The 16,749-nt window shown below is 41.8% G+C and overlaps 1 protein-coding gene across 6 annotated transcripts in view; it reads right to left on the reverse strand.

Annotated features, from left to right (window-relative positions):
* The window catches only part of ASRGL1 (asparaginase and isoaspartyl peptidase 1), a 30,123-nt gene extending 16,235 nt beyond the window's left edge, over positions 1-13,888 (reverse strand). For 3 of the 6 annotated variants that reach the window (XM_033143238.1, XM_033143234.1, XM_033143239.1), the window contains exons 1-2: positions 7,904-8,008; positions 3,321-3,515 (exon numbers count right to left, since the gene is read on the reverse strand). In XM_033143238.1, the coding sequence (XP_032999129.1) occupies positions 3,321-3,507 (187 nt within the window). In that variant the 5' untranslated portion in view covers positions 3,508-3,515; positions 7,904-8,008. The other 3 variants (XM_033143237.1, XM_033143235.1, XM_033143236.1) reach the window with 3 other exon arrangements.
* Between the last annotated feature and the right edge of the window lie 2,861 nt (positions 13,889-16,749).

Consider the following 16,749-nt stretch of genomic DNA (forward strand, 5'->3'; position numbering starts at 1 on the left):
CCTTCCAACTCTATGATGCTATGGTTTAGGATGATTCGGTGCAATGGTGCTGCCAAAGGAAGAAATTCCAAATGATACCCTGTGCCTGCATTTTAAGAAAAGGGAGTGGGGGAGTGGCACTTGCTGCCCTTTAATGGCACCTAAAAATCTCCACCTGACACCAGTGCCCTTTTTTAAAACCTTATTTATTTATTTATTTTATTTGCATACCGCCCTTCATCCGTAGATCTTGGGACGATTGACAGCATAAAAATATAAGATAAAAACACAAAATACAAAATAAATAAGCAAGACTGGCTCTGTCTTATTGTTTCCCAATTACCCTGTTTGCAAGTGGGATGAAGAGTGCTTTCTAGAACACTGTGGTTTCTAGGGGTAATCAGAAAGGATAACATCGTTTTGGCGCATTTTCCAAGAGCAATGGACAAAGTAGCCATTCCTCAACCCCTCCATGCTCTACTGTTGTCATTGTGCTCCTGCAGCATCACATTCACCCAACATGACAGTAGGACTGCTTTGTCCTTTATGAAGATAACAGCTGCACGGTATGTTTCAACTCCCATTTTTTGCACAGCTCATTTTCTCCATATATTTTATGTAGATATGAGTGGCTACAGAACTAGATACCTTGTACATCAGGGGATAGCCAAAATTTAACGAGCTGGTTGCTTGGCTATCACAAATACAGGCCCACATACTAGCCATTTCCCCCACGAAAGCACCAGCGGAAATATGAAGTACTTTTACTAACAAGGTACCAAAATACTGAATTTTTCTGAATAAAGAGGAAGTATTCTCAAACAAAAGCTTTGCTAATTTTAGAATGGAAGGATCTTGCAAGAGAGAGAGAGAGAGTCTTACACAAACGCTACATTTTTATAAGCTTGCTAAATGTCAAAGTTGTCATCGACTGATGATAACTCAGATTATCTCAGAAAGGTTATCAGGGATTTGTGATGGCTTAATAGCAGCTCTTCATAGTCAACATCATCCATCCCCCTCTGCTACAAAAATTGGGGAGAGGGGTTGCTTTTGACTTACCGGTATGTGCAATAATGACTGCAATCCTAAACCACATAAGTAATTCATCTAGTTCTGGTTCTCAAAGAATAAAGCAGTCTCACTTCAAAAATGGCACAATTTGTTGACAAAGTTGAATACATTGATCTGGACTCTCCCAACCTTCATTTTTTTACTTCCATCTTAAGTAACTGAATTGCTCTGGGAAACAGGCCACAGTACAAGTGCCACAGAGCTGGAGGCTGTGCAGACAGTTGAGTGGTCAATTGTGGTGTCACTCAGCTCTTCCATACCTCCAGCTCTGTGGCACTTGTACTGTGGCCTGGCACTGATCTCTCATCTGTAACTTTGGTTAATAGGCAGCAGAGAGTGGAAAGGGATACCGACAACAAAAACCCCTTCCCCACAATGAATGAGGCTCTCTCAGACATGTTTTGAGAATCACTGGCACATAAAAAACAAAGGGAGCCACACTGGTCCATAAGGAAAATTCAAAAATTCCCGTTAGGCTGTTTAATACCATGCTGCCAGTTTACCAAATCAATCGTAAAAGAAGTTGGAGTTCTTATTGCCAAATACACTGAAATGAATCCAATTAAGAACTCTGGCCAGAAGTTTTAACCAAAAAACGGAAAGGAAACGCCAGAAAACACAGGAAAACTTCTTCTAAGACGCTATATCTTCTTAGGAATCAAAGAAATAGAAACCATATATATTTCATACACTTCTATCATAAAAAACAAGCTGAGGAAGGCATATATGCCGAAACGGGGCCCTGTCCTGGTCTCCCTGGTTTACATCTGACACGCATCGTGGAAGCCCTGACATCAATTTCTAAAAGACTTTCAAGAAAAATTTCCAATGTGAAACTATTTTTTCATTTAAGACTGTAATCCTTAACAGGATTGATATTACATTTGTATTTACTTATGAGTAAACGTATGTTTTTTTCGTTAAAACTTCTGGCCAGAGTTCTTAATTGGATTCATTTCAGTTTACCAAATCAAGCCAGTGGAACTGTCAATGTAAACATGAAAAGAATCCATAAAGAGGAGTTATCCTGCCAAAATCGTATCTGTTTTATCATGATGGAGACATTGATTTAAATTTTTTTCCTGCTGTTTACCAAACTTCATTCAGGCAGAAAGTAAGAAAGGGTATTCTCAACTGGAAACGTGGAACAAATACAATACATTTCCTTTTAGACCTGATACTTATTAATTTATTCATTTCCTATAGCTATTGTGTTTTATTGTTATTGTTTAATTTATTAATCTGCTTTTACATGTGTCTCAAGGTGATTTGCAATCATACCATGAAAACAGATAAAGATAGTTTTAAAACAGTACCAAAAATTGAAGATGGGTTTAAGTAAGAATACAAAATGAACACCTACGGCAGGGACCTTTCATCCAGATGAAAAAGATTGTGGAAACAAAACGTCTTGTTTGCAGGAAGTACAGTGGTACCCCGTGTTACGTACGCGATCTGTTCCGTGTCGCGCTACGTAACCTGGGCGTACGTAACGCAAACAAAGAAAAAAAAGGAGAAAAAACCTGTAAGTTCGCGGGTTTTTGCACTTCTGTGCATGTGCGAAGTGCGCAGAACACTTCTGTGCACCCACGCACACCCTCTGTGGAGGACTTCCGGGTTGCGGAGGTCCGTAACTTGAACGTATGCAACACGGAGCGTATGCAACACGAGGTATGACTGTACACACAGTGGGCAACCTGCTGCATCTCCACAGTGATACTGCCCTTCATGCAAATATACCCCCAAATGGTTCACACTGAGAAATTACAATATAATACAATTTCATAATTAATCCCCAAGCATACCCTCACAATTAAAATAAAGCACTTTCCAAATTCTCTTCAAAACCAGTCAAATGGGTGACTCACTTCCAGTGTTTAAAATATAACTCCCTCTTTCATCAGATCTAAAAATGTCATTTTATTTAAAAAGCCAGAGAGAATAAAAATGTCTGGAACTGGCACCTAAAAGGCAACAATTCCCAGGAGAGGGAATTCCATAACTGATTATAAAGCCCCACTCCATCATGCACAGGCACAACTTCTGTTAATTTATATTTAAGACAACAGTTTGCTGCCCTGAGGTGCTTGAAGTGTAAAATATGAAACAGGTAAACAGCAGAGAAAGGGAAGGCAGTGGTGAAAAGAGAAGCAATACATGGTTGTTTCAGTTATCTGTGCTACTGGCTTAGCTAGAAGCTGAGTTCCATTGGGACATGGGAACAAGGACGAAGGCCGTGGGGGCCACAGAAAGTTCTCAAAAATTACCTGCATTAAAATGTGGATCCTCTTCCATTACTACCACAGCTTCTTCCACTGCATCTAATGCACTCCCTCCATTTTTAAGGATACCGTAACCTTTCAGCGCTGCTCTGGTGACACCAGAACGACATCCGTCTTCTCTATCTTTAAAGATGCGACCAGCTCCACCATGAACCACGATTACTGGCTTCATGTTGTTTCCTGGATAGAAATACAGAATTGTTACTTGGTCAGAAGAACTAACATCCCTTACAAAACAGACGAAGTCAAAGCATACTGCCTGCAAACTTCCTTTAATTCCACATCTCAGCCATGGAAATGGGATTAGCTCTTGCCTAGGTCTCATTCATGAAGCGACCACATAGCTCACAGGACATCTCCTGACCCTGAAAATCCTGTCAGAGTTGTACAATGCTGACATTTTCAGCATGTGAGGAATTCTTTATCTGGAATCTTCCTACCAGCTGAGGGTTCAAAGTGCAGTCTTACTCCTGTTAAGTTTAAATGGACTTTTATTACTGATTAAAAGAGGAAATAAAAACACACAATATTTCATGAGGAGAGAGTATTACACAGGCTTAGCCAACACAGCATGTTTTCCAAGTAATCAAAGCACTTCATATGCTGCCTCAATAATTCTTCGCACATTGTTTTCTTTAAAAGGTTGTCACCTGATTAGAGAAATCTTACAGTGCAAGCCTAACCAAGTCTGCTCAGAGCTAAGTCCTACTGAGGGCAAAAGGGTTTACTCTCAGGTAAGTGAATACAAAAAGAGAGCCAGTGTGGTGTAGTGGTTAAGAGTAATGGTAATCTGGGGAACCGGGTTCGCGTCTCCGCTCCTCCACATGCAGCTGCTGGGTGACCTTGGGCTAGTCACACTCCTCTGAAGTCTCTCAGCCCCACTCACCTCACAGAGTGTTTGTTGTGGGGGAGGAAGGGAAAGGAGAATGTTAGCCGCTTTGAGACTCCTTCGGGTAGTGATAAAGCAGGATATCAAATCCAAAATTGAAGCTTCAATATATTAGCTTTATGCAGTGCTGTTATTTTAGAAAAAGAGGTGCTGGAACTCACCATGAATTCCTCCCTTGTTCTCTTAGAATGGCAATGGCACCTACCTGAGAGGTGCCGGAACTGAGTTCCGGTGAGTTTTGGCTGAAAAGAAGCCCTGGTGGTATGAATTTTAACTAATTACATCTGCATATATTTGCATGTACATAAAATATTTATTTTGCAGTGATAAGAAAGCACTCTCTTTGTTTTCAGATGCCACATAAATCTGTTGTAGCAGACACCATCTTGTAAGACACATCTTTTAAAGGAAGGGAACAGTCCCATCTATAATGATGCCTGCTATGTACAGTTATTAAAAAGGAACATTTAATAATTAACATTAGGGAGGAGGAAACATCTGTGTCCTGATTAGGTGGGCTACATTTTAGTCAATCAAAAAGGCCTTTAATAAATAAATCCGATTAATTAATTAATCAGCATCCTAATTATTATTCTCATGGAAAGTATGAGGGAGATATGTGTGCTCCCAAAACATTCGGGAACATCACGGGGAGTGATGCTCTACCATGGCTGTTTTGCAAATGCCAGCAGTATGACTGGTGACTGGCACCTCTCCTTCACACTAATTTATCATATCAAAGACCCATGGTGAATTAGTATATCTGCAGACTGCTGTGTGAAGCTCAGAGCAGCTTGTCTATCAATGGGCAAGCTTTCATAACCCAGTGTCTTCATTCTGCAAATGTCTGTGCCTATCAAACTCGCATGGCATGAGCAATCCCAGTTTAGCTTTGCAGAATTACAATACTTGGTGAAAAGAATGGAGGCCAGGGTGTAAACCAGGACACACATCATATTATTCTAAATCAGAAGGCTACTTTCAACGGTATGATTTTCATCAGTGCAATTGATACTGTAACTCTAGTGCTGAAAACTGTAGCTGAATATTTTTACAAAACAAAATCGAAAATTCTTTCTAGTAGCACCTTAGAGACCAACTGAGTTTGTTCCTGGTATGAGCTTTCGTGTGCATGCACACTTCTTCAGATACCATGCACACGAAAGCTCATACCAGGAACAAACTCAGTTGGTCTCTAAGGTGCTACTAGAAAGAATTTTCGATTTTGTTTTGACTATGGCAGACCAACACGGCTACCCACCTGCAACTGGAACTATTTTTACAAAAACATCTACTGAATGTTGGCACAAAAGGGGATGGAGTGCTTTGGTATACCATTGTCTACCTCAGAAAAAGCTCTGGAAGTTGGGGACAGTATGTGTACTTTTTTTAAAAAAAAGGTTTTCCAGGAAAAATTATTTAGGCAAATAAGTAAATCTGCATCCATTAAATATTTCCCATCAATTTATATTTAAATGTTATATTTGATCCTTCAGGGTATTTTGTTGGCATGGCTGGCTACTGTGTATTCCATACCAAGAGAAACAGATCTTATTTCTCAGAAAAGATATTATTTATTTAGACTTTGAAGGGGACTCTGCCACCAGTGGAGCTCTGCCAATACAAGTGGATTTTAGAATTATAGCCAACATCAGCTTATTTGTAATCTTTGGGAACTTGTCAAAAAAGCTGTCACATACAAAATATGTAAAGTTGTTTGCTTTTAATGGCATGGAATGCATATGACAGGTCTGGATGACCAGGGCTGCCTCCAGATTATCAGTGTTCTGTGTGAGGGATTCAAACAGATACTGGAAAGCTGAGTTTGTGCAATTAAAGTGGAGCAAAGTGCTCTATTGCTGCTGCTGCTGCTGCTGCTGCTGCTGCTGCAACAATTTTTGTTGTTGTTAGGAAAGAGATGGGGAAATGCACTAAATGCTGTTAGATAAACAACTGGTTAATGCAAATACATCAAACCACTGCACAAGCAAATCAGGATGAATACTCATAGCTCTATAGCCTCCCCACAAGCACACAGTAAAGACTGGGCATAGTTTGACATCTGTGTAAGCTTTCTGCAAGCAAATCAGGGTGGATGCTCAATAAACAGGTCGCCTGGAAGAACCCTACACAGCCACAGAACTAACTCATCAGGGAAATGGGCAGTGTAGCAAGCCTTGCTGAAAGCCTTTAAACAATAGGCAATGTAGACCTAAACAGGCCAGTTTAAAAGTGCCCAATGAGTCTTACTGCCTAGTAAGAATGGGATTACAACCAAAGGGTAAAAAGGTTAAGGGACCCCTGATCATTAGGTCCAGTCGTGTCCGACTCTGGAGTTGCGCCGCTCATCTCGCGTTACTGACCGAGGGAGCCCACGTACAGCTTCCGGGTAGTATTCAACTAAGTCCTGCTCACAGCAGACCCACTGACAGGGCTGGCTCAAGACATTTTGGCACCTGAGACAAACTACAAAATCCTTCACCACACCCACACACCAGTTGAAATGAGACGGGAGAGTATAAATCAACTTTAGGGTGAGAGGGAAAAGTGAAGATTTTATGGGGGAAGTGAAGATCAGCAATGGAATCAGCGGAGGAGGCAGTGGAGGAAGAGGAGGAAGGAACAACAGAGGCCAGCCCTGCCCACTGAAATTAATGAACCTAAATTAGTCATGTCTATGAGCGTCAATGGGGCTACTCTGAGTAGAGCGAGCATTGGAATACCACTCATAATAATGGTGTAATTCCCTGTGGAGTCATTGCACAGAGGAAAGGGGATATTGCAAGATGTGCATTATTTCCTCCTTAAGCTGCAAACACAGCATGATGCCGAAATCAGAACACCTGAGAAATTTAGGTCAGGCTGGGGCTAGGAAAGAAGCAAACAAAAAAAAGCTAATACTATTCTAGGCTACATCAACTGAAGTATGCTGCCCTGATCAAGGGAAGTAATAACCCCACTCTATTCTGTGCGCCCTACAATTTAAGAAGGATGTTGACAAGCTGGAACATGTGCAGAGGAGGGTGACCAAGATGATCAGGGGTCTGGAAAACAAGCCTTATGAAGAACAGTTGAGGGAGCTGGGTATATTTAGCTTGGCAAAGAGGAGCTAAGACAGCCACATTCAAGTATCTGAAGGGCTGTCTGGTGGCAGATGGAGCAAGCTTCTTTTCTCCTGCTCCAGAGGCGAGGACCCAAACCAATGGCTTCAAGTTACAAGAAAGGAGATTCTGACTAAACACCTGGAAGAACTTTCTGACAGTTAAGAGCTGTTCAACAATGGAATGGTCTCCTTTGGGAGGTGGTGCACTCTCCTTCCGTGGAGGATTTTAAAGCATAGGTCAGACGATCTGTCATGGACGATCTTGTTGAAATTCCTGCATTGCAAGGGGTTGGACTGGATGACTCTTGAGGTCCCTTCCAACTCTGCAATTCTATTACAGTACTCTAGCCCAGCCTTCAAAGCCCTCCCACTGGCGAAGGGTTTTTGCTAGGCGACCTGTGACGTCTCCCTTATTCGCACTTACAGTACTGTCTGATTTCGGGAACGAGTGGATTCCCCCGAGTAGCTAGCAAGTTGGAGGGAAGCCAGCAAGGGAGGAAAGCTCCCACCCATCCACTCATTCCCATCCATTGTCCCGGCCTGTTGCAAGCCGTCCTCTCCCAGAGGTTTACTCACGGGTGGTTGCTTTTCCCGACTGCCCTTCAAAACCATCACCCTAGCATTTAAAATCGTTAAAAGCAGAGTACGGAAGAAGCCAAGAGCGGCTGCAAATAATATTCCTCTTACAGGGAAATGTGTTTCCAGAGCTCCACGGAGGGTGGGTGGGTAGGTAGGAAGGAAGGAGGGGTGATCACATGGAGGGGACAACTCCCCTTTCGCACCCTTGCCCTCAGAAAAGAGAGCCGCCTCGTTTTGCCTCCGTTTCAATGGGTTTGAAGTGAAACTGCCCTCAAGTGGAATGGCCGCTGCCGCCTTCAGTTCCGCCCCTCGCGAAAATGGCCGACGCATCCCATCCGTTTCAACGTAACTGAAGCAAAACGACCGCCAGCTGTAAAGATGGCCGGTGCGCATCTCTCTCTCTCTCTCTCTCTCTCTGCACAGAAGGGAGGTGTTTGCTTTTATCTTGCACTTTGGTTTCTCCCTCCTCCTCCTCCTCTCCACAAACTGAGAATGCTGAAGCAGCAGGAGGCAGAGGTGGTTAGTTCAAAGCTGACTGTATCTAACTGAACGGGATTTTGGCAGCCCAGGACAGCAAGAAAGAAAACCCAATAGATCCTAGCAAAAATATTCGCAGATCATAGAGAGGATTTTAACATTCAGGCAGCCTGCACTTGCTCACATAACCAATTTCTGGAGATTTTCCTCCTCTCTACCCTATTCACCGCCCCTATCATTTACAGTATTTTAAAGTGTCTTTACTGTTAGTTACTTTATTTCTTTTACTGTAGTTATACTATTGTTTCAGGGCTATTTTCAACCCTTAATTTGAAGTAGCAGTTTGACTGTCCAGATTTAGCCTTGGAACGCCTAAGGAATAATTAAGGTGTGTCACTGACCCATGAGGAGGTGCACAATGCCTATTCTAAAAATTACCAGCCTAGCCCAGCCCTACCCCACACAGTTGTGCATTCGGCCATGGGTTTCTTTGTCAGAGCAAACCTGGGCATTAATAAATTCCAGATATAATCATGAGATTAGCATGCAATGAATTTACAAGATAACATTTTATTTTATGAGGTTTCATATCCCAATGGCATATTGAATCAGCCTTCAGTCCTATGCTTGCTTATTTGGCATTAAGTCCCATTGAATTATTCAGGGTTTACATCTAAGCAAACACTGTGGGGAGGGGAAGAAGTAAATATTACAAATAACTGAACAAACAGTGAGTATTCCATATCTACCCCACTGTACATCTGTGGATGAAACCTGTATCCAGGCAGTGTCTTTCCACTCACTGCGGAAACTGGATCGTAAGAAGATTCTGTTGGATCAGAACAATAGCCCTTGTAATCCACACCCTGTTCTCACATTGGCCAGCTAAGTGCTTTTAAAATGCTCCTCACCCCCCCCCCCCGAAAACAGGAAGAAAGGTGTGTTTTGGAACTTCAGGATGCATTTGCATGGGGATAAAGGAATGGAGGAGATTTCTCCTGCACTCTACCTTAGTTGTAAAATGCAGTTTTCTCCCCCTCACACAGTGGGGAAGGAAGGGGGGGAAGAGAGTTTTGCAAGCAAGTGCACCGCTCAGGAGAAGTCTCTTCGCTTACAAAAGGATCCTTTCTTCCTTCCGTCTGTGTCAAGGTGTCAATTCCCATGAAAGAATTTTAATAAGTGAGTGGGATACCAATTTGTCAATCATGTGACATCATAATGAAACCAGGTGATTGAAAGTTGGGTTGACCTGCCTGTCTGCCAAAGTTGGCCCATGAGAAGTGAGAAAAAGTTTCCCACTCCTTTAAAAGGCAGTCCTTGACATCATGCTTTTTGGGAGGTGGAGAAGGAATTGGAGATTAATAGTGCTGTCCTATGCATGTCTAATTAGAAGTAAGCCCCATGTATTCAATGGGACTTTCTCCCAAGCAGACATGCTAAAGAATCAGAGAATTTGTAGAAATAAAGTTTTAATGGGGCAATTTCACAAACCATATCTCCTTGAATTACAGGGTCTGTTCTATTATCGGTTGAATCACTGTTTCTCTCCAGTGATAGTTATAACCATAGGAAGCCCAAGTCTTTTCCATCCGGCAAGTGCAGACACAGTTGCAAAGTTTGGAAGCCTGTCCTTTGCTATCTGGATAGACAGAAGTGTCACACTTTGTCAAAGTTGAATATAATCTAAAAAAAGAGATGTCTTGCCCTCAAAATTTTACAAAAGGAACAGGAAAATAAAGTACACTGAAGAAGGCGTCCTGAAGATTCCCACCACTCTCCTTACACAAAATGCACCACTACTTGGTGGACCTTAAGAAAAAAAGGTCAGAAGAAACACAATACTAAGTGGCACTGACATGTTAGATCCAGGCTGAATGACATGACCCTTTTTCAGAATAAAATGAAACTCTGAATTACAGAACTTTTCCAGGAAGGTAACAAAGTCATCATTTTAGAATGACCTAGAAATGTAGACAACGATACAAAAGTAAAAGAACACGAGAGAGAATCTCGGCTTTATTAGATTAGATGTAAGAATTTCCCCCTTATTTGAAATAAAAATGTAGCTTTGCTGGGCATCTGTACCATAGTATTTTTAAATGTGCCAATTTGTTGAGAAACATGATTTGCCACTGAGAAAGTTAAAAATGATAGATAAGATATATACAGTCTTTAATGAACTATTTAGTGAGTGAAACCTACTTCTTGTATAAACTCCACCAATTAGGTCCTAAACAAAAGTAGCAAACAGCAAGCAAGCCTATCCAGCAAAACCACCCTAATTTACCCGCATCTCAATGCATGTGTCCCGGAACTAAACAAGAGTTACACCTATCAGCCAATCACCCATTCCCACCACCCTTCTGAGTAATACCCCTCCCCACTCTCTCACTATATATAAGGGTCTGGTGACTTCTGTTTCAGTGTATCTGAAGAAGTGTGCATGCACACGAAAGCTCATACCAAGAACAAACTTAGTTGCTCTCTAAAGTGCTACTGGAAGGATTTATTATTATTATTTATTTGTTTGTTTTGAAGCTGGAAATGCTATGTGGTATGAGCCATTTTCACCAGTGTCACCACAGAGGAATAACTGTGACTGCCAAGGTGGATAATATCAAAGAGGAATGTCATACTGATGACAGAAACGCTCTGTATTTTAGGAGAGGCTGTTCCGGAGCTGCAATACCTCCCATTTCAGAGTGGGGGGCACTGTCCTTAGTTGGTACATTGAGGTCACTCTGTCTGCCCCACTGCTGGCCCATGAGGCCACTGTGGTAACTGCCAGTTCCAGAGTCTGGGCTGAGCTTTTGGATGAGGTGTCTCCTCCTCAAATTTACCACCCCAGGCAACTGCCTAGTTTGCCTTCCCGTAACTACATTGTTGGGTGTGGCAGAGACATGGCAGCAGGGAGTGTGTCAGATTGGTTCAGCTGCTCCCCTCTCCCTCTCAGTAACCAGCAGCAACATGCAGTGTTGTTGAGAAGCCAGGTAAGCAACACTCTGCTGCCTCACCAACCCCTACTGAAATTTAATCCTTGGAAAGCACAGAGAGGGAAGGAAAGAAGGGGAAGGATTCCCAGGACAATTGCTTGAATAGTGCATTTAACTCCCATGGCTGTAGCTCAATGGAAATCACACACTATGCATGCTTGCCCACCATGGCAACTTTTTTCTTTACAGGACCCCTTTGGCCTTGGGCTTCTGTAGAATACCATATAACAAACACTGGTGTATACTATACAGGGCAGAATGACATGACTGCCTCAGGCAGAAGATGGGTGAAGAATGGTGGCGAGGTGTGGATGGACTTAAGCCTGATGCCTTCTGGTGTCCCGATGCCATTGCTAAAGTCAAATTCAATTTTTATTTTATTTTATTTTTTGCACGAGGCAGCAAAATGTTTTGGGCCTGGCTGGTGTCCACAGAAACTGCACTAATTTAGATCTCTTGTCACTTTTGTCTTTTTAGTCATGGAGTACAATAGAAATCATATTTATGGGGAATGTTTTTGTTAACTTCCAAGAGCTTTTTCATTAGCAATTCCCCCCCCCAAACCCTCCCACTCAACAACCCTAAAACATTCTGTGTTCCTGAAAATAAAAATGATGGTACTCAGGACAAAGCAACCGCAGTGAAGCTTGAAAGCGTGGACTACAGGGTCTCTGCGGCTGTTTTTTTAACGGAATATGAAATCAGTCTTGTTTTAACAATGAGTAACTTTCTTACCCATTAAAAATAGATCACAGTGTTGTGAGCTCAGGGGAAGAATCTGCTAAAGATTTTGTGTGTGGTGCTGTGCGACTTGCCACTGTCTTGTTACAATATGTGCCCAAAATTGAATAAGAAATCAGAATTGCATTGCTCCACATAGTCTTTTGAGTTAGAATTTGATTTGCACAGTACTCCATTGACCTCTTCAGCATTTTATAATATAAATGATCTTATCTATTTTCTGTCTCTGGTTTATGAGAAGGGCAAAAAAAAAAAAAATCAGATTGACAGCCACCCCTGATAATAGCACAGCACCCTTTTGTATTTCATACTGCTGCAATATTCTAATTCAGTTTAAGCTCCTTGTTTCTTCCTGGAAATAACTTGATTTTGACATCGAAAATAGTGCAAACTCAGCTTGTATTCATTAGGGACAGGCCATTCTATATTCAGTCAGCAAGTTTGGGGGGATTCACAGGCTGCTGATAGACTTGCCTTGCTATAAGAAGAATGTGTAATTAGCACCTTTTGGTCACTGGGCTGAAAGTTAGGAGTGGAAGTTAGTTTATAATCCGGGAATTCAGCAGTGATCAGGTTTAGCACTGCGATAATCAGTGGGGGCAACATAACTGTGTGTGTTATTACACAGCAGCCTTGTAATTATTTTTCAGAGCACCTGATCCATTTTTAAAATTCAATTAAGAAAAAGAAATCACGTTGAAGGCTATTGACATTATCTTTCCCACAGGGTCTTTATACCAACTCCTTTTGAGCTATTCATCTTGAAAATATATTCCCACTTGCCTAAACATATCTGAGCGATCTGGATTTCCTTCTTACTCCAAACCATTGGGGGAAGTGAGGCTATGCTGGGTTTCCCCCTTTAAATTGATACTTCAAGGATATAGGTTTGAATTTATGTAGTCAGGGTTCTGATTAGATACCCAGAGACTTCAAGTAACCCACAATAAAATATTATTTTATGGTGTGTGAAATCTTAAGGTGTAAATCACGTACTTGTGCACACTTCATCCACCTCTCTCTTTAAAATATATTAAATGGAGGCAAAGTTCATAATATTTGAGGTACAAATATTATGAACTTTTGACTCCATTTAATATTTTTTAGTGTTTCAGTCATTTATTTCCCTAGAACTGTTATAAGTGGAGCTGTTTGAATCATGGTACCCCTCACACTTACGGATCAGAGGCCTTCTTGTAAAGGTAAGCACTGCATAGTTATGGAATCTTCAGCAAAGAGAAACTTCACAAGCTTTCCTACGCAAATACTCATGGGAAGGTGTTAAGGAGGACATAACGTATTTAAGAATAGAACTTGCTGAGCATGTCTTCATTCTGAACAAAAAATGGGTGGTTCAATTAATTCAGGGTTAAGTCTAAAATCAGAATAATTAAATTTATTCTTGGTTGCATAATAACAGTGAATCCTGTATAATATAAACAGTTAACCTGAGTCCCAATATGTCCTTGGCTTATTTCACTTTGATATTCATAGTGATGGCTGTGTTTAAGGTACTCCTTCCTTGTCATTTACCTATAGCAGGGATGGGGAGACCTGTGGGCCTCCAGATGTCATTGAACTGCAACTCCCAGTTGGCCTGGACAATGGTCATGGGTTTTGGAAGCTGTAGTTCAGCAGCAGAGGAGGGCCACAGGTTTCCCATTTCTGACCCGTAGCTTTGTGTGGTCATATGATATGACTCAATATCATTACCTGCATCAACTTCAGTGTCCTCTCCCCACACTGCTGCTTTATCATTGTCAAGGACCAGGAGTCTGATGCCTCTTCATCAGGTGGTGAAGGTGAGGACCTCAAACCTGAAGGGGAAGGGCATGTAGGGCCAAGTCCCAGGGGTGCTTGCTGCCCCTGCCTGTCAGCCCAAGGATGTGGCATCTTCTTACTCTGAGGCAGGCATAGGCAAACTTGCCTTCCAGATGTTTTGAGACTACAGTTCCTATCATCCCTGACCACTGGTCCTGTTAGCTAGGAATGATGTGAGTTGTATGTCAGCATTTCACTCCTCCATTGCTGGATGTGTGATTACTATATCACATGTCTGTGTTTACTTTCCAGGCTTGGAAAGTGTGAGAACGGAAGCCAGTCTTATCTCTTCCGCTTGTACTGTACTTTTGTACGTCTTTACTCTCTCTCAGAGGAGGAGGAGAAGAAGAAGAAGAAGGAGGAAGAGTTTGGATTTTATATCCCACTTTATTGCTACCCGAAGGAGTCTCAAAGCGGCTAACATTCTCCTTTCCCTTCCTCCCCCACAACAAACACTCTGTAAGGTGAGTGGGGCTGAGAGACTTCAGAGAAGTGTGACTAGCCCAAGGTCACCCAGCAGCTGCATGTGGAGGAGCGGAGACGCGAACCCGGTTCCCCAGATTACGAGTCTACCGCTCTTAACCACAACACCACACTGTGAGAAGACACCATGGTTGCTTTGTCCTGTATATATTGCTTAATAAATCACTTAGAATGCTGCACTCACACTCCACGATCGTTTCTGCTATACTCTGCTGATAGAGAGTGCACATATCTTTTGATATATGTCGCTACAGCACACCGGGACTGAAGATTGGAGAACATCCCGGGGCTGCGCTTCACCAGGAAGATGCCCAGAGAGGTCTGTCTCATTGCGGGGGCTGCGTGTGCCCCCCAGGCGTGTTCCAACATTGTAGTCCCAAAATATCTGGAGGCCTGAGTTTGCCTATGCCTGCTCTGAAGACTCCACTGTATTACAACCCTGAAAGACTCAAACTCCCCCCTGCTCCACTGCAGTAGGAAATTACTGGAGAGGGCAGCACCCCTTTGAGTCAACCAGCATCTTGCAGCAGAGCTGGTGCTAACAATCAGGCTGCATCTGCTGTTATTACTATATAAAGGCTCGCTTTCAGCTTGTTCTTTGTGGGAGCAGTTTCAAAGCTCTGTATTTCTTATAGAACAGCCTTTTTTCTTTCACTTTTGACTCTTGCACTGAGAAGCCTTTCCCACAGATACGTTTTGCACATACCGTTTGGAGAGAGCAGAAGTTTGGAGAATGGCAGTATCGTCATTGTTTTTCCTGGCAGGGTTCCTGCTCCTTGAAGAGGTTGCATCACAACCTCACCTTCCACAGCTAAACATCCTTCCCAGTATAAAGGTAAAGAGCTGGCAGCTGAATCTTTGCCTGCTCGAGAGATGCTTGAGCTACATTTGTCTTCAATGAGACTGGATGGTCATGCTCACTTCAGTGGCATACGAAGAGTTCCTTCCTACTCTCTGTTGTCCCATTTCACTGCATGCAAACATTTCCAGATTAAATTTATTTAGGGTTTGGCAGAGACGGTATTTATTCAATGCAATCAAATGTTTTTCAGCTTCATTCTAAGTGGCACAAAGGGGAAGTTTTAAATAAGTAGCTTTGTGGATAGATTTCAACAATCTGGTGATTTTTAAAAAAATGTCAAGAAAGCAACTGCCTTCTCTAAAATATACTTGATTCCTTTCTCCTCTTTCTTTCTTTTTCTAAAAATAAAATAAAATAATACCTTAATTTTGCTGAACTGAATCCCAAAGGGGCTGTTTAAAAGTGCTGGCACTGATTTTGCCTTTTTAAAAATACAAACCAACCAACCAACCAACCACAACCCTCTTTGTTGGCTTTCAACTAGCACAGTTCATCTGACTCCCTGCCCCCAAAAAACTAGCTCATCTATTTTAAGGATTGCAGAAATGGCTTTGTTTGCCTAGCTATAGCCATTTAAACTCGGTTTTAGAAACAGTAAATATTAAAATGAAAGGAGGGGGAAACTGCATTCAGCTATGTTTATAAAATGCTATTGGGAAACTGCCATCCGGGAAAGTTATCAACGTAAAGGAATGTTCTATAATTTCCTGTGTATGCATGATAAAAGAAATACCTAAGACATTTTTCTCATTTGGCACATGTGACAGATCGCTCATTTCTCATCAATTTCCTCTTAAGAAGGTCTAACTTTGTAGTCTTATATAATTCTGAAACTCGGTGATTTATCTTCCACTCAACAGTTGATTCTCTGAAACACGTTGCCTGAAGAAATGTACATTTCTCATATTGGCAGCCTGATCTTCCTGAGCTAGGAGGATCACCCCATCAGTGAATCCTGCTGCTGGAGAAAGGCAGTATACAAATTAAATAATAAATAAAAATAAACCTGAAATGTTCTGTTTGCTTTCACTGGCTTTTTATTATTTGAAATAATAATATGCAATCATCTTACAGAAAGATCTAAGGTACAACATATTTGGTATAGCAGGCTCCATGACAACCAGCTGCACAATGTGTGAGCAAAACAGAACAAGAGTTTTACAGGGCTGTGTATATATTTTAAAAATGAAGAGACAAAACTTTTGGCAAACTAGTGTTTAGGAAGCAGCCCTGCAACCCTGAAATCCCTTATGTGGCCCCATCAATTAGACAGGAAAAAGAGCAAGGCTAATGGAGAAATAATCTGGAAGCCTACAACAATCCCCAAATACAGAGAGAATATGGTCCTCTGGATGCCATTGTCAACAAGTGCCATGCTCCTGGAAATGAAATATGGTGCTGAAAATTTCCAGTAATGAATGATCCATGCCTCTTACGAGAAATATTGGCCTTCATTTGTATTTTTC

The sequence above is a fragment of the Lacerta agilis genome, chromosome 3 (assembly GCF_009819535.1).
Source record: "Lacerta agilis isolate rLacAgi1 chromosome 3, rLacAgi1.pri, whole genome shotgun sequence".
Taxonomy (NCBI): Eukaryota; Metazoa; Chordata; class Lepidosauria; order Squamata; family Lacertidae; genus Lacerta; species Lacerta agilis.